General features: G+C 33.5%; 1 protein-coding gene across 2 annotated transcripts in view; it reads right to left on the bottom strand.

Annotated features, from left to right (window-relative positions):
• Positions 1-26,943, bottom strand: part of LOC118201974 (calpain-5-like) — a 155,829-nt gene that overhangs the window by 31,167 nt on the left and 97,719 nt on the right. For both annotated transcript variants that reach the window (XM_035374123.2, XM_085809711.1), the window contains exons 11-12: positions 15,291-15,487; positions 3,809-3,927 (exon numbers count right to left, since the gene is read on the bottom strand). In XM_035374123.2, coding sequence (XP_035230014.1) covers positions 3,809-3,927; positions 15,291-15,487 — 316 coding nt within the window. The remainder of the gene's footprint in view (positions 1-3,808; positions 3,928-15,290; positions 15,488-26,943) is intronic.

The following is a 26,943-nucleotide window of genomic DNA, read 5'->3' as shown; positions in this document are numbered from 1 at the left end:
ACAGATCAAATATGAGCAGAATCATTTAAATTCTCACAACATATGAAATATGTACTACATTTAACCCTCCTGGCATTACGGGTATAGCCATGATATTTCAAAGCTGCTCAGAATGTCATGAATAAATGGAATTTATTATAATTAAAAAAACCCTCACAATTTGTACCTTGATTTCTTTTCTTTCAATATACATCCAACCTGAAATTGGATACATTAAAAGTTGGCAGAAATTTTCATGTGTAATGAATATAAAAGCCACCCATATGGAATTTCCCATCCATAACACTGAGAGGGTTAAAAGAGGTAAACTATATGTTGAATCTTATCTGCATCCATCATATGCAGAATCATTTAAATTCTGTTGTGAATGTCTGAAACATGCAATACATTTGAAAACAGGCAGTTCATAAGAATTATTTCCATCTAGCAAGATTATATGCATACAAATTGAATAATGTGATACTGTTTAGTGATTACATTCACTGTATTAAATGCCCTTTTAAATTCTCTCTCAAACTGAATACAGCATGTTGTGCTATCACTCGCAATTTCTAATTATAAATAAATTCAAATGAATATCTACCTAGATTACAACACTGAAGGTGCATTTTAATAATTGCTTTATTCCTTCCATAAACCAGCTTTTGGAAGAAAGTAACAGATTACTTATTAGGGCAATAACTTCTCAATTAAAAAAGTAACAAATCAATTTTCAAAAACTCTGCACTCAACAGCATTAACCCTTTCCGGCATGCTACCTTTTAAAGCTGGAATTTCGATAAAAAAAAAAAAGGTAGGCACTCTAATTAGGCACGGAGGAGTACACAAGTAAAATTTTGTGAAGATGGCACTTATCGTTTTAATTCTGCGGGTGTGCCCTAAGTGGGCACACTGATTGAAAAGAGCGCTGAAACAAGCATTGCTGGGAAGCACGTAAAAGAGTAAGAGATCTTGCCTACAATTAAAAAACACTAGATTCTGAATACCGTAGCAGATTTAGCATTACCTAGGGTGTGCCATGGGGCAACCTACTATTGGGTCGACCCTTTATAATCATATGGTACAGTGGGACTGGGAGGATTGGGTCTTCCCTGTATTATGACCCCCTAAAAAGCTCTTTTTTTGGTTATATGATGATTAAATGCGTATGAATTTAAAAAAAAAATAAATAAAATAATTTGGCTATATGATATTTACATTTCACATTTACACTTTAATCTATTTTTTTTCATAGTGGTACTTTTCGAAGAAAGTGACACCACCTTTAAAAAAGCACAACCCATTATTGTATGATTTGCACATATACCATATCAGATTCACTTTCTGAAGGTATGACATGAAGGTATCACATGGTATACGATCTATAACATGTGATCCATATCAGATTCACTATCTGAAGCAATTCGTCATCCCTCTCCGATCTGTTTGGAAAATAATTAAAAATCCAAAAAAATAAACTAATATTATATCTACAATTAAAAATTATAAACTGTAAAATAAAATTAAATAAACGTCTACAACTCAAAACTACTAGACGTAGCACTAGCGACTCTTTGAACGAAAGTGAAAGAGAAAAAGAGAACTGCTCTAGTCAAAAACCAAACAGCTAACTGATAAAATTACCCTCGACCTTCAGAAAATCACCCCAACAATTTTAGTTAATAACCAAATGCCCCCTTCCCCCCAAAAAAAGACAGAGAGAGAAAAGAAGAAAGAGAACAACAGGAAATGAAACACGGATGTGGACCCACCTTTCTGTCGTCAATGAACTGACCGATGAAATGCGGAGAAACAAAAATTACAGTCTGTCAATTGTTCTAGTGTCTTGGTGTGCCAGCTCTAGGCACACCTTGGATTCGCCGTTCGATTTTAGGTAAGATTTCAAGGTAAAAATTTAAAACTAATGTAGAATAAGGAGATTAGCATACAGCCAAAAAATAACATAGAAATTTCTTTTCAAACAATTCCTTTTAGATCCTAAAAAAATCTGGAAGATTTCTTCGAAAAATGAGGGTTTTAAAAAACTAAACATGGCTAAAATATATGGACTGGTTTGTGTTGAGCTGCCATCTATTATAAATAAAGAAGGTTCAGAGTAACCTATAGTAAACTCTAAATACTATCTCATTCAATTTTTCTGTGCATACAGAAGGAAATTTTTAGGTGTGCTCAGACCAGGCACGCTGTGCCGCAAAGCATTAATGCACTACTATTAAAAGGTAGCAAATCCTGACAGAATATTTGCTTTTGGTGACTAAATATTTATTTCTTTTTTCCTTTATTAATGCCTTTCAGACATTAACTGCTAAGTTAAAGAAATTCAGCAGTTAATTTTTACCTTTCTTTCTGAGTGTACAAAATCGAGAATTTTTTCTCTCACAAATCATTTCAGAACATGATTTTTGCGAAAATACAGCAATGCAGAGAAAATTGAAAATGCTTTTGCTTATTTAGAAACACACTTTTTTAATCAAATGCTAAACTCACTTAAATCAGAAATTGAAAATATTCGAACTAATGAATTTGGCAGTGCACTGCTATTTTGGCAATTTTACAAAATTTTAAAATTCTACCAAATTTTTTCCAAAAGTTTGGCCACTGATGATAAAAAATTCTATACTTGATAAATTTTGGATTAATTACAAAAATTAGGTAATTATTTATTATTAAGAACTTCTAGAAAAGTAGATTCTTGCCCCCCCCCTTTTTGGGAGAGAATTGAGAGTTTATGGACAATAAAATTCTCTGACTTTTCCAGGTTTTCCAGGTGTGTTTTAAGAAAATTCCAGTCTATCAGCGCAATGCACGTTGACTGTGCTAAAAGTTAAATTAATTATGGTATTACTTAAAAACACAAAAATCTGTCAATTACATATGACTTATATATTTACATATTATTATATATTACTTATTACATATGACAACTCCTGTTATAGCAGTAATATATATATATATATAATCCCCAAAGGATTACTACTATAACAGGAGTTGTTTTCTCCACTGAGGATTGAGATTACAATCTACCTAATCTGGATTAAAAAATGTCTTTTTAGCAGACATTTTGCAGCTAAACGAAAGAAATCTATTAATGATATTTTTAAACAAATTCAGGTATTTTATATTTATTTAGCAGCATACATAATCAAAATATATGTGTATTAAATTTTATGATGGTATGTTATCATATTCCTAGAATTAGTTTCAGAATTATGCCAGAAAATCAACAATATTTTGTCAAATATAGTTATATTAAATGGTTAGCCTAGGTGACTGATTAGTATTTTTTTTTTTTTTATTTTAATGCAAAATGACAAATAAGAGGTATTTATTAAAAAGAAAAAAAAAAAAGGTTTAAAGGATTCTGCAGAAAAATCCTAGTATATGCTACTGCCCTGGCATAATTTTGTTCTGTACAAGAATACATATTTTCTTTAGTTCAACATGCACTACACATACAAGCTCTCGATTCTCGAGGTTATTGGAAACCAAACTTGCTTTGCCTTTCTAAAAGACAATCTAATTGTAGCTGAGAAAACTGGCTCTATGATGCTCACGTGGTACATAATTCCCCAAGAAAGTCATTGCTTCCAACGTCAACGGAAAACTCACTTTGGGGGGAGAATTGCCATATGAAATTCGATGACTTTTCCAGACTTTGACTAAAATACTTAAATTCCCTGACTTTTCGCTGAATATTTTGCTCAATTTTCAAATGCTCTCTCCGGTTCTTCCGGTTTTCCAGGTAATGTGGCAACTCTGTTTAAAGTAAAAGTTACAAAAAAAAAAAAAAAAAAAAAAAAAGGCTTACTTCCAAAGCGATCCTGCTTTTCCAATTCAGAAGCACCTTTCACAAATACCTTGGTAAGCAAACAAGGATACGAAATGCAGGGCCACATACTCTGAGATGGTACATCATGAACTAATTCCCTGTAAGTAAGACAAAAATATTGTTTTTTAAAGCAGAACTCTCTCATTTAACAACTTCAATTCTGAATTATGAATAAAGAACATACAGTAACAGTTTGATACAGTAAACATTAAAGTAACAGTAAAATAAAGCAATAAACTATACATTAATATTATATAATGCAGAGATATGTTATCGAAGATACATACTATACATCTAAGCCTACATCACATTTTGTACACCTATGTGGATATAAATTTTATTGCAGCATAATGCTACCCCTTTAAAGAAAAATTAGGTTTACTGAAAAAAAAATTAATTTTGATATACATTAATATAGTACAAAGTCCGAGATCTGGACGTCCAATATCCGGAATGATCAAAATTCCAGACCTTGAAGCCACCAACAAAAATTTTTTAATTTTTTCTAATGCTTTACACAGGTTCATTAGATTTTTTTCCCCGTAAGAAAACATGTGGGGAATCCCGATTCTTAATTTCACTTCAGTACTAAATAAAATACCTCATTATTGAAGAAACAATCATTTGGCTCCGTAACTGCATACCTGCTTGGTAAACATCTCATTCTGAAACATTCTACATAGAAACAGCGTTGATTTTACATTTTATATCCTTGACGCCAACCTGGGGCATCATTATTTATTATACTTTGCTTTCATTACCATATGTTTATCAACACATGACAACTTGAGTACTGACTCATGCAAGGATGCTTAAACATTTATCTTTTTTATATTTGAATAACAAAGAGTATGAAAACTTTCTATGTTGACATTACGCTTGCCGGTGGTTACAGATTTAAGTTAAATGCGCTGTTGACGAGGGAAAATTTAACAAAAATTTGAGTATGCTAAAAATAGATTTTGTTAATGATACTCATAGGCCAAAAGATTACATTTAGTGCCATTTGAATTAAGAATAACTGATTTTTATTCACATAAACCCAGAACCAGTGCCAGAGCTTGTATGGCCATACCAGGCAGCAGAATTTAGGAAAGACAAAATTTCTGGAATCTGGAGAAACGCCGAGTAACAAAATTAACAGATGATAAAATATTTAGAATTTAGGGAAAACACTGAAATGCAAAATTAAGGGGCAGCAAAAGTTTAGGCAGATGCTCGGCAGCAGAATTTAGGACCTTCAGACACTGTATCAGATGATGGCCCTCAGTAAGCTGAAATATACGTGGGAATTTATTTCTTCAGGACTCAGATAAGCCTTAAGCATGTGCAAGGATTAGATGCAAGTATAAAAAATAACTAAATTAATACAATTCAGGCTTAATTGTCTCAGTGCATGATAGAAGCAAGACAAAATTTAACGGACCATTTTCATTGCCAATCTCGTGTTACATAGCCAGTAATACAGTCAAAAGTCGTTAATCCGGACTCGTCGGGACTTCGGCGATTCCGGATTATCGATTTTTCCACATTATAGATCATCAGTTTAAATCTGGTAAAATGGCATGCAGAAATTATAAAATTAAAAATATGAAACCATAATTTACGAAATAAAGAACAATTATGATCTAAAGGGTATCAAAATTTACAAAAAAAAAAAAGCTTAATATTTATTTGTTTACTTTATTAAACATTTCTTTCAATGTAAGTTGTTTAAGTTGCTTTGCTTTTTATGTGATAATACATTCTCTTTAATTCTATAAACAGACATAATTTCTTGTTCAGTTACAAAGTTCCGCTGTTCAAGTCTGTGTCGAGAATACCGACTAATTTGTCAATCGAAATTTTTTCGTTTTCAATAACCTCTGTCACTTTCTTCGCTATCGGAAGCGAATTATAATGACGAGGCATTTGATTTAAATCATATCAAAGACGGAGTACATCGAGATGAAATACTACATTGAGTAAGCAATTATAAGCCAAATAAAATAAAAACATCTGCCCTTAAGATAAGGATAGTGCTGACAGATAACTTCCAATTCATTGCACGCCGCCGCCGCATTAAAGATAAACAAAGTTTTGATAAACAAACATTAAAGTTTAGATAAACAAAGGATATGCCTTTATCCATTTTTTGCAGCAATTCCACTTTTTGTTTAATGGACTCCGAAAGATACTTTCGCTTTGTATATCCTTTACATATTAGTAAATATATATCGGAAATTCTATTTGACATAATCGAAAGTTCAAGCTTAGTTTTATAAAATTGCTCTAACAGTCTGCAAAAAAATAATAATCTGGATCCAATTCGAAGATTAAGGAACAACGCAATCTGCAACATTAACTAAAATAGATAATTAGATAATTTTAGCTTAGCTTATCCCGTCCGTTATACATTAAACGCGCATTCGTAAACATATTTTGCACACGCGCACATGCAAATTCGCAGCGGTAAAGGTCTTACGCATGCGCAGAAAGTTTGTAGCTTTGAGGTCCGGATTATAGATCATTCCGGATTATGAGTGTCCGAATTAACGACTTTTGACTGTACTTTGCTGATTCCAAAAATTTTCAGTTAATATAGCAGATTGCACTGTTCCTTAACTTTCTGATTTCATCCAGCTTATTATTTTATGCAGGCTGTTATAATTACAGCAATTTTATGAAAAATCAAGTTTGAACTTTTGGCTATATCAAAAAGTGTTTCTAATTCTGGAACTGCAACAGGATCTACAAAGCGAAACCATTTTTCAATGTCCATTAAACAAAAAGATGGAATTGCTGCAAAAAATGGATACATGCATATCTGTCTCAAAATTATGTGAGGTGTATGGCATTGGAAAGTCAACTGTGTATGTTATAACAGAAAAAGGAGCCTCATGAACTTTTTGGGGAGTCCGACACCCCACTCGCAATGAATAAGAAAAAAATTATTCGCTATGCTAAAAGTGACGATCATGACAAAATGATGATTCAATGGTCAGACAGAAGCGACCAGCAAAGTGAAGGGGCTTTGCAGTGTCTCAATGCTAATGGCTCAAGCCAAACTATTTCATGAAGAAATGCACTTAAGAACTGACTGCACATATTTGACAGCTTGGTTAACCAAATCTTAAAATTGCCATGGTATAATGCAATTAAAATTTCAGGTGAAAATGCTTCAGCTGATACTAAAGCTAACTAAAGCTTCAGCTGATTGGTTGATACTAAAGATGCTGAACTATTTGTAGGTGAAGTCATTGAACTCATTAACAGTGAAATATTATCTCCAGGACAAATTTACAACACTGATGAAACTGGTCTTTTCTGGCAATATGTACCTTGAAATAGTTTTGCAACCTCTACAGAAAAGGCTCCAACTGGTATCAAAGATTACAAAGCTACACTAACAATTTTAGCATGTGCAAATGCTGGTGGAACGCATAAGTGTAAACTTTTCGTAGTCGCAAAAAATACGACTTCGACCATTTAAAGGAGTAAAGTTTTCCAGTTATATATCATGCAAATCAAACAGCAAAGATGACACAAGTGTTAATATTTGATTGGTTTGAAAATCAATTCATACCCAAGGCTAGGCAAAATTTGATATCACTAGTTTACCTGATGAGGCAAAAATTGCCTGATTGTAGATAACGGTTTGGCTCATATTTCACTTTAATGAAAGATAATGCATCCATGTTATTATTTCCACCAAACTGTATGTCCATTATTCAGCCTATGGATATCGGAATAGTGCATGTGCTGAAATGAAAATATAAAAGAAGCATTTTTAAAAATCCATGTTAAATTTCTTAAATAATGGCAAGACTAGTCAAGAATTTTTGAAATATTTTAGCATAAAATCTGCTATGTGGAAAATCACAAGATAGAGGAAGGATGTGCCTCCAGATACTTTAAAAAATGCTTGGCATAATTTATAGCAAGCTACCATATCTCATGGTGAGGATGATGAAGATGAGAGCAGCAAATTTGCAGGCTTTCAAATATCACAAACCACAGATGAAATTTTCCAATTAATGGATTTTGCAAAGAAATGCGGAGAAGCAGTAATAAGTGAAGATGATATAACAGAAGTTTTTCGTTGGGATGACAATGTTCCAATCATCAATCAGTTAACGGAAGGCAAAATCTGTAGTATGTTTCTAGATCCAGAAAATACCATTACCGATAGTGAAGAAAGTGACAAGAGGTTATTGAAAAGGAAAAATTTTTGAATGACAAGTTGGAGTTCTTGACGCAGCAACTACAGAACTTGAATAGCGGAACGTTGTAACTGAACAAGAAATTATGTCTGCCTACAGAATAAAGAGAAAGTATTAGCACAAAAAATTAAGCAACTTAAGCAATTTACATTCAAAGAAATGTTTAATAAAGTAATCAGATAAATATTAATTTTTTTGTAAATTTTGATACCCTTTAGATCATAGATGCTTCACTATTTCATAAATCGCGATTTTATATTTTTAATTTTATAATTTCTGCATATGCCATCTCAATAGATTTTAAATGAAGTTCTAATATCCGGAAAAATCTCAAATCCGGAATCGCCGAAGTCCCGACAAGTCCGGATATTGGACTTTGTATTGTACAAATATTATTCCAGTACACAGAAACGATAAAAATTCTTTCAATATACAAAAACTGTAGAAATTTTTACAACATAGAAAACATAAAAATTATTTTTTTTCTCTCCAGCTTCATACCATTTCTAAAGTAACCTTTTAAATTCACAGTAAATATTTAAATTTTATGATCACAAGAAATAAATTGAACATATGTATCACAATTTGTATATTTTAAAAAATAACTAAAAATTAAACAAAAAATAAATACTTCCTGAAACATGGCTAGAAAATTTTGAAGTGGTCACTTATAGCTTTAAAGATGAAAATTTACTGTTTCGGACTACAGCTTGTTTACTGAAACCTTTCTTCATTCTTACCATATGGAATTTTCTAATGATGCTAAATTTCTCAGGAGTTTAGTGCAATTCTTAGTCTCTAAGAAGAAACATACAGAGTAATGTACTGAGTTTAAATCAAGATAAGCTAAGACTAAGTAAGATAGCTATTCTTCTGTTAAAATGAAGTCTGGAAAATGAGCATTGTGCAATTCTGGAACACCTTTATCTCCATGTGCTATTGTAAAATTTCATTAGAAAGCCCATTTTCTATTTCCAAAGCACTTTTAAGACAATGCTCCACAAAATGGGCCTTGAAGGCCTTTATGCATTGCAAAACACACCAGGAGAAAACCGTCGTAATATCTACTGCAAACTTGTTCAACAACAAAAAATTCTCTCTACATTGAAAACTAATTTTCACCAAAAATCTGTGGTCTTCTCAAAAAGTGTCCAACAGCTTTGTACTGCACATTTGTTTCATATTTTAGTTTCTGAACACTTTTCCCATTTATAAGGCCAAAGTAATACAAACTATATATTTTTTTCTTTTTTTTTTTTTTTTTTTCCAGGAAGGGGGATCAAATAAGCTGTTTCTCATTTCACCTGTACTTCTTTGGCTGCCCCACCCACCGACTTTTTCCAAATCAAACCCTAGGAATTTTGTTCAGCTCTTAATTCTTAACTTTCTACTTTTTCAGATTGTTCACTATATACAGGTGGAGGACAAAATAATGCAAACACCTGTGAAAAAGTATGACGTATTTCACACCTGCAGTACAGGCACGCCACCTGCAACAGAAGTCTGCCACCTAGTGAGCGTGAAGAGGAAGGTATCAGTCTCTCAACAGCAGTCACCTGCATTGCATGCTTCGATCAAACTGTCTGTGAGAAGTTGAAATGTCAGACCTGTCAGAGTTCCAAAGAGGAATGATAGTTGGAGCGCATTTAAGTGGAGCATCGGTTACGGAAACAGTAAACCTTGTGGGGTGTGCAAGGAGTAGGGTATCAGCCGCTATGACTGCACACACAAAAGAGAGTAAGATGATGTCTTCAAAGCACAACACAGTGGCCGAAAGTCAAAGCTGGCTGATAGGGATAGATGGGTCTTGAAGCGCAAAGTAGCCTGAAAGCAAAAGCAATCATTATTAGAGATGACATCCAAAATGAACAGTCATCTCCACGACCACGTTCCAACAAAAACCATCAAAAGGGAACTTCATGCTGCGAACATTTATGGCAGAGTGGCAATTCACAAACCCTTGGTGACAGCAACTAAAGGTTTCAAGCAACGCCAATGGTGCAGAGATCACAAAGGCTGGCCCCACACACAATGGCAACAGGTAATATGGTCAGATGAAACGTCATTCACCCTACTTCAGACGACCAGACGCGTTTATGTCTGCAGAATGCCCAAAGAAGCGTTTCATCCTGACTGCCTCTTGCCAACTGTGAAGCATGGGGGAGATGCCACTATGGTAAGGGGTGTGATATCTTGGCGTAGACTTGGGCCACTTGTTATTCTGCATGGGAGGATCACATCCAATCACTATATAAGAATTCTCAAGGATCATGTTCAGACTGGGGAGTGACCCTGGAGAGCTACCGCTTTTTCTAGACGACAATGCCCCTATCCAAACTGATAGGTGTATTCAAGAATGGTTCGAAGAGCATGACGATGCAATTGGACATTTTGCTTGGCCACCTCAGTCCCCGGACTTAAATATTATTGGACAGTTAAGGGCATATTTGGAGTCCAAACTTTGTTCTCGATTTCCCCCTCCATCCGGACTTTCGGAATTAGAGAACACTCTGCAGGAGGAATGGCTTAATATTCCTTTAAATACTGTCCATGACCTTTATGCATCTATCCCATGTCACATTCAATCTGTACTTCAGTGAAAGGGTGGTCCAAGCCCCTATTAATAAAGATTTTTCATTATTTAACAGGTGTTCGTATTATTTTGTCCTCCACCTGTACTTCCCTGTACTTCCATATCCGTGCCTATCATAGTAAAGCTCCTCAAATCATTTGACTGAGTATGAGACAGTTTAGTTACTTTCAGCAGATAGACAATTTCACACTGCTTCTGTCCTAAAGCATGCAAAACTGAAGCTGAAGTTTCTTTAACTACAACTTATTAATGGAAAACAATTGACAAAGAACCTTAGTAAGGTAAATATATATACAGGGTGCCCACTAAAGTCTAGTACCACCTGTTTCACTGCTGAATGATTGCGACCATAGTCATACAAGTGGTCACCAGATATGGTACAGCAGCTATGCACTACTACAGGGATGTCAAACTCATAGGTACACTTGGGCCAAACAAACAAGGTTTAACTTTAGGCGGGCCACAAAAAAAAAATCAATATTCATAGAAATGTAGATTTATTTTGAATAATACAATAATAAACATATATATATATTTATATAGAAAAGAACAAGAAAAATTTAATGTTTACATCCTGATACTTGACATCTCTTCTCTGCTATTATCTTTCTTATTTCGGGAGAAATTTTGTTTGCAGTGATAACTTTCAACGCTGACCCAAGGTGAGCATCATTAATACGGTTTCTAATAGGAGACTTATTACCTTTCATGACTGAAAATAACTGCTCACACCGATAAGTGCTACCAAACATGGAAATAATTTCATATGCGAATTTTCGAGTATTTTCAAACATGGCTGGTAAATATTTGTAAAATTCAGGCATGCCCACTTCAATGAATTTTGCTTTCAAATTTGAGTTGCATTGAATCTCGATCACCTCCATTTGCATATGGCTAGGTACTGAGTCAATACTTATTGAGAAAATCGAAGAAAACAAAAAAAATTTGTCTTCGAGGGAACTAAAATCATTAAACCTCGTTTCAAATTCAGTTGTTAAATTTGTAATTTTTTCTGCGTAATTTTGATACGAACAAGTATCATCTAAACTTGATTTGTTCATGCTGCACGTCGGAAAGTGCGTCAAATCTTCATTTTTAAGTTGTTTTTCCCAAAGAACTAGTTGACATTTGAATGCTTTAATTATGTCAAACATGTTCGTAATGATATGATCTTTTCCTTGTAACGATAAATTTAAATCGGTTAAGTGTTTGGTTATATCAACCAAGAAAGATAAATCTTGTATCCATATTGGATCGTAAAACAAACTTATGTCTTGATTTTTCGTTTTTAAAAACTGACATATTTCTTCTTTGAAATACCAGAATTGTTTGAGAATCTTGGAGCAAGATAACCAATGTACCTCGGTATAGTAGGACAAACCTGAATATTTACTATCTAACTCACTTAAGAAAGCAGTGAATTGACGCTGATTTAAACCTCGAGATCTTATAAAATTTATAACTTTTTTTTATATATATGACAAAACATTCTCCATATTTATTACTTTCGTGCATAGAACTTCTTGATGTATAATACAATGCATATGATGAATATTTGAACCGTCGATTTCATTAAGTTTTTTTTCTTAGTAATGCTACAAAGCCCTTGGAGCGCCATCTGTAGCTACAGAATTTAATTTTGCCAAAGGTAGATTGTATTTCTGCAGAAGTTCAAAAACACAAGTAAATATATCTTCTCCTGTGGTAGTACCAGGCATCGGTATTAGTTCCAGTAATTCCTCAAAAATGTTAAAATTCTTGTCACAAGAACGAAGAAACACTGCTAATTGTCTGTGCTCTCGTCACAGGCAATGGAGAAACTTTCAAAACTAGATGATTTTGCTTTGATCTGATCACTTAAATTCATGGCTAAATCAGTAACTCTTTCCGCAACTGTATTTCGAGACAATGAAATTGATTGAAAAGCCTTCACATTTCCAGGACAAACAATTTCTCCAGCTTTCATTAGGCATTCCTTGATGAAATCACCGTCAGTAAAAGGCTTCGAATGTTTAGCTATCAACTCGGACAAGACGTAGCTTGCATGTACCGCCGCTTCACTTTCTTGCAATACTTTACTAAACATGGACTGTTGCTTTTTCACTCCTAACTTGAGCTCTTTCAACTTTTCTTCTCTCATTAATCCTTCGTAATTGTTATATTTCGATTTGTGTTGTTTGTAATGACGTTTAATATTATATAACTTTGGTACATTAATAGTATTATTACATATCAAGCAGATTATTTTATCTTTTATTTCACAGCAAAAACATTCTAATTCCCATTTTACTTGGAATATTCTATGTTCGTCAGCGATTTTTCGTTTAATTTTACTACCACTTGGTTTTCATATAGACATACTGAATACAAAGGGCTGGAATAAACATGGTTAACGTTAAAAAGTTAACAAAAATTTATTCTTTCCACAAGAGATAAATCAAAATGCTGAAATATTCCTTCAAAAATATTTTAACAATATCACAAAATGTCAAACGTTTAGCAAAAATCAATTCAAAACAGAGAAACTAATTCTATCTCACAGCGATATCGCTACAAATCAATCACAGCATTAAGTAAACAAACAGTTCGCTAGAACTACAGCTACTACTGAGATGAGTTGTTTGTTCTCGGCTTTTATAAGCTTTATAATTAATTTCTCAAATATACTGGAAACATCTATAAATATCTGGATTTTTGTGGATGGCAACAGCAATTATGAGATATTTATTTATTAGGTATTAAATGCACCCGCTGTTCTATTTTTAACCTTCCAACGCAGCTGTCTTTTCAAAAATCGTCTCCATTGCTAAGGCAACATGAAGCAAATATAATTATAATTCTAAATAAAAAAAACTAAATAAATAAATAACTATGAAATCCGTAACAATATGAATTAAGTAACAATTAATAATAAACCAAAGTGCATGCACATGCATGGACCAATATATCGTACAAAACTACGATTGGAAAACTGAGACCATGAGTTCGGCCACATTCGGCTCTCGGGGGATGCGTACAAGTTCTGAGTGTATGTGTCCCCCAAAAGCCGAAGGTAGCTGAACGCAAGCTACTCACACGCATTTGCAATTTAAGTAGTGTGTGTGTCAGCTTGCTGTGAGTAATCTAACAACACTGAATAAATTATCGTTAATTACTTAGCAGTAAGCATTTCATTTTTTTCTTCGTCGATATGTTATTTTATTATTATATATTATTATTTGCCGATATATTGGCCGGGCCGCAAAAATATTTGTTGTGGGCCGCGAGTTTGACTCCTTGCACAACTAGATGAGATAGCTTTCAGCGCCACCTGGTGTAAAACAGTGAAGTTAGCGTCTCTATCTCGAAAACGGTATGAGATAGGAAGAAAAAGTGAATTACAAAGTTGTAGAGCATCTTCCGTTTTAGAACAAAAAGGCATCTCATGGACATGAATGTTAAGAAAAAACTGTTTTAAACGTGCATCTGTTTGTTCGCAATTTCCGAAACTGTGATGTCATGAAACTATCTTAGAAAGAAAAAAACAACTAATTATCACAAGCTACCTTTATTTTTGATGTTTTAAACTTCTCTCCAAGAGCTGAAGTGCACATCTGGACCCTTGTTAGAACTTCCTGTTTCACTTTGTCGCGTGGAGGGTGACACGTTTGCACAAGCATCTCTAATATGTCATTAAAGGTCTTGCAATGTTTGTGGAGTGACCGCATGCACCTGCTGTTTGAGGTATCTGCGCAGGAAAACGTTGCTGATGCAACAGAGCTGCCATCTGTTCCATGCGCTCACACTCACCATAAATTAACCCATCTCGCAATAATCATTTTTTGAAAAATCGCTCCATGACCACAAGTTCCAACATACAGCCACAAGGATATATCCATTTTATAGCTGTCTCAAGTGAATAGATATTATGTTTCATACACTATTTACATAATGCACAAATTCTCACACCAAGCTCAAATTGCGCTGAATTGATGCGTTTTGTGTCACGATTGTGCACGATCTGTATGTTGTCTATTCTGCTTTTAAAGACGATCAGTACAATGATGCGAACCGCATGGCCTGAACCACAGTCCTCTTGACTAAGAATTGCAAGCGACATGCCATGATACGAGCATGTTTTTAATTCGAAAGATAATCTTTTCACCTTACGTTCATATTTTATGACGTCACAGTTTTGAAAATCACGAAGAAACAAATGTGCATTTTCAGTGTCCTATTTTTAGCATTCATATTCATAAGGTATCTATTCGTACTATATCGGCAATGTTCTACAACTTTGTAATTTACTTTTTCTTCCTATCTTGTATCGTTTTCGAGACAGGGAGGATAACTCCGCCGTTTTTCACCAGGTGGCTTGGGCGATGTAAGCAGGTTTTCACCAGGTGGCTCATCAAGTAGCACATAGCCCCTTTATTATACCTAGACACCAATGTTATGAATATATAGCTGCAGCCGTTTGGCAGTTAAATGGGTAGTACCAAACTTTAGTGGGCCCCCTGTATATATATTGAAAGAAAAGATTAAAATTTCAAATTAAATTGAAAGAAAAGATTAACAGATCATGGCAGATTAGCATACAAAAATGATCACCTTGTATAACAAATATCATTAAATACTGTCTTATCTGTTAAAATAAGGGTTAAATATTTCAGCAAAATGTTCTTACTTTCCATTATTAGCTTTGCTGGTAAATATTCTTAAAAGAAATTCCCCTTCTTGTCCAGGCTCAAATGTAGTAGGTACAATTACATATCGACCATACTTCAAACTGCAGCGCTGAAAGACATTCCTTGACATTGCATACTGTGATCCTGCAGCTTTCTCCTTTACTGAATGTAAACGATAACGTCGATTTGCCTCCACCTACAGAAAATATTCCAAAGACACATAAAAATTATTACAGATATAAATGTATATAGAAAGAAAAATATTAACAATATTCATTAAATTAATTTGGCAAATTAAAAAATAATTCTGGAAAATACAATCAAAGCTGAAGAGATGTGTGTACATATGTGAACAAACATGTTCTTTCTTGTATCAAAATGAAGGACAGAAAATGCCTTTGGGATGTTAATGCACACATTTTTATCCAAGTGATATGTTTGCTAGAGGTTTAATCATGCTGCCTAATATGACTGTTCTTATATGCCATCATTTGGTACATTGTTACTGAATGGCCAAAGTCCAGCCTGTTTGTATATGGGAAATACTTCACTTACTGTGATTAACAATTCACTTAATATGATCAAAATAATATAGAATTTTTTTTTTTTTTTAAACTGAAAAAAAAGTCCCCAAATACAGTCATAGATTTTTTAAATTGCAAGTAATAGCGAAATGTTCCCCAGTAAGTGATTAAGTCACTAAACAGCTTAGTTTCAATTTTAATCAACCTTTCAAAAAAAGTATCTCTATTGGTTTTTTAGGCAGTCAGACATATGACTCTTCTCTTCAGGAGAAAAAACAATTCTGCAGAATTTTTTTTTCCATTTTTCTTGCTCCTGGGAAAGAAAATCCATGAAAACATTTATAAAGGCGTTTTTTCCCCCTAATAATTATTAATTTTACATTCCCATGTTTTCCTTTAATAAGGGATGTCCAATAAAGTATTAAGATAAGAGGCCCACCAGCAGTCAAATAACTTCCAGAAACTTTTGAACACTTTATAAATGAACTTTTGCATTAAAGCCATTGTGAACAACTCATAAACAAATTTTTGCCTTTTCCTAGTTAAAATGCTGTGACAGAATCTATTTATATGTTTATGGTTATAATTATTTTAAATTAGTGAAATTCCTTTGCTGTTTTGAATGGCATTTTTTATCATCATTTAATTTTCTCATTCAGTCAATGTTATCAAAATAGTTATGAACAAACATGATCACATTCAACAGCACTACAGATTCAATTGGTCGTTGCGCCATACAGTAGCAACTCATGATATAACTGTTGATGGAATTTAGACAGAGTGATTAGGATGAGAAGTGAATCATCTGTAGTTGTCTTATGTTCAGCTGCACGCACATCAGCTGATGTCACATTATTTTGCAATGGCTGGTCACAACACCAGCTGACACCACATTGCATTTACCATCAGTTTTGTAATGTTCCTGTATCATATAGTAGCTTCTGTGTTTTTATGAAAAAGTTGTTTGTTAATAAAGTTGATAAAGTGATGTCACTAAAAGTCACATGAAGTCATGTCTTGTAGGAACCAAAACTGAGCCACATCCACAACTCTTACAACGGAGACCCATCTATATGCATGAAGTTTCAAACTTAATCCAGACTTCATTTTCTACACTTCAACCATCAGTGTTCAGGAAATAGCAGCAGTAAAGATATTGATCATGCATTATGTTTTGCTAGGTGTGAATCAGCTTTTCCTTTAGCCACACCAAAGCCAATTATGGATACTAATTCAGAAGTCAAACAACAAACTATTGTGTCCCAATTATGGATCCCAAGACGACATTTAACAATTGGGTTACTCATTTGACAAGGGAGATTGCTTCTTTGATTCGAGACGCGCATTGATGCTTCTCAGCAAGACCTGAAAACTGCCATTACTGAGTGCTGTGGAGAAAACAGTATCCAGGAAATCTGAAAATTATTTGCCAGGGAGCAACTTGGAGACAGAAAACCATCTGAACTCTTTCATGTCATAAAAAGACTGCTGAAAAACCCAATATATCTAACTCATTGTTACTGGAGTTGTTCATTCAGCAAATGGCATCAAATGTTCAATCTATTCTCGCATCTGCTGGCGAGCTGCTTGATTCTTCAAAAGCTGCTAGCACTCTAAATCAAATATTGGAAGTCACACCAGCTCAGGCAAACACAGTTTCTTCATTTGTTCAGGCAACGTATCTAATATTTTTAAATTGGATACAATGCTGGATGAGGTCTGCAAATCACGTGGTGAGGTATTGTCTCTACGATGATCACGCAGTGTTTCTAAAAACTGCTTTAACAGAAAGTGAAGCCCTTCAGCTAAAGCTGCTTCTATTTTTTCCTATTGATGGTACTATCATAAATGTAATGAGAATGCTAAATGTTTTCATCCATGTTCATTTCAAGGAAACGAATTAGGGAAAGCATAATGCTCACTTGCACTTTACCCTCTGAATCTTGTTGCCTTTTTATTAGAGACAGAAAATTAAATAAAATCATTTTGTGCAACATTGGCTCAGATGTCAGTCGTCTCTCAGCAAACAAAGACAAAATGCATGAGACTCCTATTCTGATGTTTTCTGCTGCCAATGGCACACCAATTCCAATTTATGGATGAAAACTTCTTGTCTTGGGCAACCTAAAGTGTAAATGAATATTACTGGACCTGATTTTCTACATTATTTTGATTTACTGCCTGATTTAAGGAATAGAAAAACTTGATTTAAAAACTAATTTAAAAATTAATTGCAATATCATTAACACAGATTTGTACTATCAAAGCAATTGTTGAAAATAAGCATAAGATAAATTACTGTTTAACTATCCTTCACTGCTGAAACTTTCTGATCTTAATAAGAATGTTCATAATACTATGCATTTCGTTGAAACTGTATGTCCTCCTGTGTCATGTAAGCTTTACAAGATTAACTCCAAACAGATTAAAAATTCCTAAAAATGAAATCCAAAAAATGATCAATTTAGGCCACATGCGACCTTCCAAAAGTAATTACTCCTTTTCTCTACACATGCTGTGAAGGAAATGCACAAAACAAATCGAGACCTGTGAGAAATTTTCAGAGGTTAAATGCTCAGAGAGTGACAAATAAGTATCCTATTCCCAACATTTGTGATTTTGCAGCAGAGTTGCATGGAGCAAGGGAATTTTCTCGAACAGATTTGGTAAAATCCAATCAAATTCCAATTAATCCTTCTGAAATTCATATAACACTTATTGCCACTCTTCTCTTACTTTCTGAGACAAGAATGTAGTTTGGGCTATGCAACATTTCAACATTTTATTGATGAAGTAACTCGTGAGCTGCCATGGGTATTTGCTTTTGCTGACAATATACTGATTGCATCAAGGGACGAAACTGAGCATATGGCACACTTGAAAGCTCTTTTCGAAAGATTAAGTAATTTAGGTTAACAATTAATGTATCTAAATGCACTTCTGGTGTAACATCTTCAGAGTTTTTAGATTGTTACTTATCTGAACAGGGTTTAAAACTTTTACCCCACAGAGTGGAAGCCATTCAAAATTTTCCCAAACCTAACTCTTTAATGCACTTAAGAAAACTTCTTGGCACTTTGAACTTTTACAGACAATTTGTCTCAAGAGCTTCATATGCTTTAGCTTCCTTAAATATGTTATTGGAAGGCCATAATAATCAAATCAAACCTTCACAGCCAAGTAAAATAAAAGAACACCCTCTTCAATGGGATGATGAAGGTGAGAAAGCATTCACCGACGTGAAAAAGGCAAATGCAGAGGCAAACCAACTCAGACACTTAGTTCCTGGTACTAATCTGAAACTCTGTACTGATGCATCAGACATTACAGCTGGTAGCTCATTATTGCAATTGCATAATTCAATTTGGGAACCCATTGTGTTTCTATCTGTTAAATTCGGTAAAAGTGAAAGGAAGTGGTCAACCTATGATTGAGAACTACTGGCTATATATTTGTCAATCATGAAATTTTGGCAGATGCTCAAAGGCAATGCCTTTACAATCTACACATATCAAAAGCCCCTAATATATGCTTTTAAGTAAACACCTAAAAAATGTTCTCCATTACAACTTCATCATCTTGATTTTATTGGCCAATTTTCCACTGACATACGATACATCAAATGTCATGACATCATTGTTGATGATGCCTTAAGTAGATGTAGTTTCTGATTATCAACATATTGATTATAAAAAGTTATCTGAAGCATAACTTCAGGACTCTGAAATTCAAAATTCTCACTGTCAATCTTATAAGTTTTTAAACTAGAAAAACATTATTCTCCGTTAAAAGATGTTACTATTTGCTGCAATATGGACTCAGGTTCGCCTTAACCATTCATTCCTGAATTTTTTTCGTTCTAAAATTTTTCAGCAGATTCACCTTCTTTCTCCGGCCTAGTATGAAGAAATTTGTTAAAATTCATCTGTTCAATCTTGCCTACAATGTCAATGTTCTAAAATTCATAGACATTCTAAATCACCTGACTTTTTCTTCACCAGATGCAAGATTTGCACATATCCATATTGATTTCATACGTCCTTTTTCCACTGTCTGAAAGTAAAATTTGAATGAGAATTATTGACCACTCACATGGCCAGAAGTTATACCTACCACTGATGTATTAGCTTAGACTAATTGTAAAGAGCTAGATTTGGCTGCTCCATATCAATAACAGATCAAGCCTGAAATTTTGAATCTCACTTATTTAAGGATGAAGGTTTTGGGTATGCACTGCATTCGAATTTGGTGCTTACTATTCTCAGTCCAATGGGTTGATTGAAAGGTTTCATAAGCAGCTTAACCCTTTGCGGCATGGTGGGTCAATATGTGTCCCACCTAATTAATATTTATTTTCTCAGTTAGCAATTTCGCTTAGAAATTTTCTAATCTTTTAAAAGTAATCGATTTTAGTTATTATTTTTCTCAGTAGATGTCACTACTATACCAGAGCTTAAGTTTATAAGCAAAAAAATATTCAAAATAGGATCACTAGAATGATATCCAGGTATCTCACATTTTTCAATATTTTAAAAATTCTGGTATACAATTTAGGATATGTGTGATTCTTTTTAATATTCAAAGGTATTTTATTTTCAAAAATCTTAATTGGATTCAATATTTTATAACATTAATTTTGCAGTTGAAATAAGTGGGTTAAAATTTGTGCCACCACACACTTGAATTTTCGCTCAATAGATGGCAGCACTCACGATTATTTTTTCTTTTCTTTTTTGCATCTACTTTTTTCATGATTGCACGTGTTTTTACATCCTTTGTATGCTCTGATGTGCTAAAATGTCTAGGAAAAAAATTAACAATTCAGCAAGCTTCGGAACTTTTTGCTGAATTGCCATCCAATTGCGACTCAAATGCTTCAGATGTCAGTTCTGATTAGATGAAATTGAAATCCAGGAGAGAATAACTGAGGTGGAAGTTATTGCTGAAGAAGAAAGGGAAGTAGTTATAATTTGTTTCGCTTTTTAAAGACACAGAGCATCTATGCATGTGGCACTGTAAATATGAATCGGAAGTATCTACCCAAAAATTTAAAACAAGACAAATTTATGTCGAGAGGAGATATAGACTTTTCAGTTGGTGGTGATTCAATTTATTGCATAAAATGGAAGGATAAAAGATCCGTTTCTATCCTGTCTTGCTTGGAAAAGGCAACTGAAATGAAAGAAATTAATAGAAAAGAACGAGATGGAAAAACAAAAAAAGTACTGTGCCCAAACAGCATTATTTCATATAATAAGAATATGGGATATGTCGACTTATTTGATCAACTGAAATTACTATATGAAATAGACTGCAAAAGCAAGAAATGGTGGCACAGGATCTTTTTTTCACTTTTTAAATGCGAGTATAGTAAACGCATTTATACTATTTAAGTTTGTTCGTGAACCCGTTCGTGATGTAAAAACAATGAAAGATTTTCGTCTCTCAGTTATAGAAGGTCTAATGGCACTTGGAGGCAAGAAAGAGCTGAAAAGAAAACTGAAATCCCCAGTTCAAATAAAAACTAAAAAATCGTTCGTACAACCAGAAAGGAGACTAAAAAATGCAAGTCACATGCCAAAGAGAACGAGCAGGAGAAGATGTACATATTGCAGCACATCGAAAGAAGAACAAGGAACATTTTGGATGTGTGAAACATGTGAAGTGCCTCTATGCTTACAAAAGAATGAAACAATGTGTTTTTCAAAGTTTCATGGAAAAAAAACTTTTTTCAATTTTAATCATATATAAATGTTTTTGAATCAAGTGCCAATTGTAATATTTTATTTAGTATCATATGTATGAGTATCAAATTTTAATCTTAAAATAATGTCCAAGAAAATATTTTCTTTTATTCCTAAAATTTAAAAATATTAAATATATTGTACAAAATGCATTTTAATGTGTTTATTATCAATATTTTAGAATGCATGCTTTATTTTATTTATTCATTCCACATATGATTTTTTTCCCCTGCTATACACCAATATGCTATAAGACATGTGCTTGTTGCATGGTGGGACAAACGGTATCCCACCTTCCCCCGTAAAAAATAAAAATGCAGAATTTTTTCAAGCTTGAAAGGCACTTAAGTAAGTTCACCTGACTTATTCTAAGGCATTTTTTTAAAGATTAAAATATTTTTTTAATATGTGTGTCGCAAAGGGTTAAAAGTGCTATGATGGCTCACAATAACCCAAAATGGGATGAAATTCTACCAATAGTTTTGTTGGGTGTAAGATCTGCCATTAAAAGGATGTAAATGCTACATGTGCCAAACTTGTTTTACGGTACAACGCTTAGATTACCCTCAGTTATGCTGAATATTACTAATATCATACCCTCTTCTGAATCTTATGCTTCACAGCTTCGATAAATCATGCATTCACATAGACAAATTCCAACCTCTAGCATGTTCTGCAATGAATTTATGTACACCTGGCTCTCCAAACCTGTTCTCATGTATTTCTAAGGATTGGTTCTATTAAACTTACTCTAACTCCACCTTGCAATAGACCTCATGCTGCTATTAAATGAATGGACAAAATTTTATTATTGAGGTAAATAACAAAAACGATTACAGATTCAATCGATCGCTTAAAACCAGCGTATATGTTGCTGGAAAGTATAGATACACCTGTAATTCCTCAGATTAAATATCTAAAAGTCTGTGAAAACTCAAATATTGCTCCAAAACAAATAACTACTTGCAGTGGACGTGTGCATTTTCCCAAAAGACTGATAACTGTAATATAATTGAATATTTTTCTCTTCTTAATATGCTGTAAAAGTTATAGTATATGAATACTTAGATTAATTTTCCTTGCATATGGTTGGGTGTTGTCTAATATTTTTATGTTATTTTCATTTAATTATAATATGCATTATTTCATTATACATTTCAATTAGAATTTTAAGTTATATTATTACTTCCATATCACTATTTATATATCGTGTATTGCATTTTAGATGTATATTTCAGAGTGTATTGTAAAGTATGACTTTTATTGAAATGTGTATATATTGTATTCAACTCTTGAAAACAACCCTTTTAGTTTTGTGACTGTGCCACTGGTGGGGATACTCTTTGGTTGTCTTATGTTCAGATGTGCATGCCACCAGCTGATGTCATAGTGTTCTGTAACATCTGCCCACGCCACCAGCTGACACCAAATTGCCTTTGCCGTCTGTTCTGTAAAGTTCAAGTATCGTGTAACAGCTTTTGTGTTTTTATGAATAAGTTGTGTTTATAAAAGTTTATTGTTTCAGCAATGTGGAGTCATGTCTTGTAGGAGCCAAAAGCGAGCCACATCCATAACTCTCATCATACTAGAACTAAAGTATACAAATAAGCATCATCACAACATATAAGCTGATACATCTCATATCAAGCAGTATCAATGTCACAGTCCATAATAGTGACTGTCTTTAGCAATGAAAGAGAGATTTGGATGCTTCATTACTAGAAGCAACCAATTTTTCACTCAAACAGCTAGCCTCAACATTACGGATATTCAATAGCTTATAATTTATAACTAAGAATTTCCCACTTCTGTGTTCAGACAGCAATTTTTGCTTAGCATGACCTCCTAGTGTTCTAAATTTATTTCTGAAAACTTTTTAATTATAATAGAAACAAATTTGGTAAAGCAATTGATCATGTGAAACTGTAGTCTTCTCCACGAGGAAGGGCTGCAATTTTGCATGATCTTTCCCTTTTTTCATTAACTACAATCTTCGCTTCCCCCCCCTCATTTTGTCTTCTCAGCTCATCAATCATGAAGGATAAAAAAATTTCTTAAGTTTAATTTATCATATTTGTGGCAGCAACTGGCACACAATGGAAATTTTTTATTTGTGAATTTTCATTTCTTATATAAAAAATGCATAATTAAAAATTGGAAGTTGTTGGGAATAAAGTAATTTAAGAAAATCATAGCACTATAAACAGCAGTACCGAAATAAAACCTTAATTTAGATCAAAAAGTCATGAGGTTTCTCTGTTGCCAAAACATACTTATGTATGGTGAATGTAATAACCAAGCAAATGAGCTTTGAAACAAATGAGGAAATCTGGTCAAATGAAAAAAAGCAGTAAATAAGAAATGAAAAGAGCCACTGATAACAGAAAATGCCCATCATGCCCTCTCTCATCAAGGGCAAAGGCAATGCAGTTAATCATTACCAGTCATATTTCTGAATGTAAAGGTTGAGAACCTTATACAGTTTAGGAAAATAAAAAACTATCAGTTAATAATTCCAATATAAGATTAAAAGGTGTACACCCCTCCCCTACATAACGAAACAGTGAAAAATGAAGTAAGGTGAACAAATGTTGATGAAAATCGAAGAGAAAAATGTATAGATGAATTTATAGCTAAGAAAATGCATAAATAGCCATATGTTTGCTGGTAAGTAAACTTGAATACCCACAATTTCAGAACTAATTAATATTTTAAGAAGTATTAACAGTAACTCTAAATGAATAACGTATGTACTAAATGTATGAACACTAAATATATTTCATTAACAGGCAATAACAAGTGCTCCCTAGGAGAGACAGCAGTTAGTGACTGACTGCCGTGCTGAACGGTCCGAGTTTAAGTCCCGCAGAAGGCATGGGTGTTTGTAAATGTGTCTGTGTGATTATGGCAAAGCCTCGAGGGCTATCTGCCTCAGGGGAGGGATGCCTTTGTGGATGACTTTCTAAGGGAAACTGGCTCGTATACACGTTACACATGGAAAAAACCACGAAAACGCCCATGCAGCCAGCCCGTTCACGGGATTCGAACCTTGGATCGAACTACCAGTGTTCAGCGACTTTACTGCTCAGCTGCTGGTGGGCCCTGTTTGTAAATGTATAGTGTCTTTGTGGCATGAGTGCACTCTAAATACATGAAGAGTTGAAAGTTATTTCATGTGGTTTGGTTATACGGTGTAGAGGAGAGGCGTGGGAGACCCTCGTACTATCCCCCAGGGTACTCTCTCTCAAGACTAGGGGTGGAAGTACAAGTCCAACTTCCTAGAGGCTATGGTGACAATTCTTCCATGAAATAAGGACTCAACAACAAACAAAGCAAATAGGTGCTTGGTTTTTGGTTACACTTCTTACAGTGTGTTAGATTTGATCTACACTGTAATTTTTATTCAATATTTTAAAATTATTTATTCCAGTCATTGTGTTCTTTACTGGTACTGTTTAACTATTACTATTAAAATTTCATGTTCTAAAATTGACAAGAATTTTACTCTCTGCATAAATGCTGATTTTGCTCCCTCTGAAAAAATATTGTAAGTCCAAAAATTGGTTTCTTATATGGTTTATGCAATACATTTCTCATTTTTAAATTATTATTATCCTGCACTTTCAATTTGATTTTTGACCTTTTTCATTGTTTTTGAATCCACTCATTAGGAAAAGGGCATCACAGAAATTATGCCTGCTTAATACTTTACAAGTTTTCTAAATTTCTTCAATTATTTTTGTTTCCAAGTGTAAGATTATACAATATCTGTTAATTCATTTTACACATTTTGGTACACTTTTAAGAGCCTCTTCATATTTATCTAGCTATCAGGGGATAGATCCATCTGAACTATTGGAATGGATCTTTTCCTTATTTGGGATAGTGACCTAGCTTTATTGATTTCTTTGGGAATCTGTAACCAATTATTGACTCAAATTCTTTATTTCACCACCAATAATATCCAAAACATTTTTTTAAAAAAGAACGTTTTGTCAAATAGCCAATGTATGTTATTCACTAACTGAAACAAACTGTTTCAATGCTTGCCTTTTATAGTTTTCTTTGCATGTTTATGACTCTTTCTTTGTTTACTCACAGCTGTTTACAATTTTTCATTAATGACTTTTTTCCCTAATTTCACCCAAATATTTTCATCTTTCTTTAGTTTTTAGTTTCACAACGGTCAGATATCCCCTCCCCCCCCCCAGTTTCACAAAGAGTAAGGATGCATAGCCTTTTAACTTATATTGGGATAATGAATTCCTTATTTCTATTTTCCTAAATTACATATGGTTCAAACTGTACATTCAGAAATTTTACTGGTAATGGTAGATGGTATGTGTTCCTTGATGAGACAGAAATACTATATACAATGTCTATTACCAATGATTTCAATCATCTCTTATTTACTACTTTTTTCATCAGATTTCTTCATTCTTCAAATTCTGGTGGTTATTGTTTTGCTAACCTGCATAATGGAATTTTAATGGTGGATCCACTAGGAATAAAAAAATTGGCAGTCAAGGTATATTTAATTTAACTTTTATTTCAGTAAACATGTTGTGGCCACAAACAAATTGGCACATGTGTTGTGCCTATTCTAAAAAGCTTACATTTTTTATAGATTTGCAGCAAAAAGAAGCAGCAGACAGACAGCAGTCCGCAAAGCCAAAGTGGTGAAAGCAAGTGCGTTATATTCAAAGTGAAATCTTTATTCAGACTGAGTTAGTTTTGGTTCTCAGTGCATTTTGATTGGATGGTTAATATTGCTCTAAAATTACTATTAGCTGCTTGAGTTTTAGTTTCATTTACATCATCAGAATTATGTAAGAGTCATAAGACACAGATTTTTCTCAAAATGACACAGTGCAAATAGAGGTTTATAATACAGAAGGGAACTAATTTTCGCTTCTAATTTAATCTTTTTACATATTCTTTACATAATCTTATATATCCCCCCCTTCAAAAGAAAGATTGGGGCAGCAGGGCGGAAGAAAACGCATTAGCACGTGAAATTTTAAAAAAATACAAATCCTGAAATTTTGAGCAAAATAATTATTTCCATAGTAGCAAGATATAAACTTTGATAAGATTTTAGAGTTCTATTAAAAATTTTCAGTCAAAATGTCTTTATGTTTTAGAGCCCACATTCTTCAGGTAAGGTTCTTGTTATCACAGAATATTACAAAATATAACTTTTACATAATCATTACTTATAATTAAATGTAATGCACATAAATATTTATGATACTAATTTTCATACTAATAAATTATATTTTAACACCATAAATATAATAGCAGTAACAGTTCAGAAATTTATGGTTTCACTGTTATTATTATCTTTTATTTACAATTCCTGATTTTACCAAACTGGAAGGCCT

This window comes from Stegodyphus dumicola, chromosome X2 (assembly GCF_044657685.1).
Source record: "Stegodyphus dumicola isolate Sdum_Otavi_A_Nest chromosome X2, ASM4465768v1".
Lineage (NCBI taxonomy): Eukaryota > Metazoa > Arthropoda > Arachnida > Araneae > Eresidae > Stegodyphus > Stegodyphus dumicola.
The sequence above is the reverse complement of the archived record's forward strand: the minus strand, read 5'-3'. Positions and strand labels throughout refer to the sequence as shown.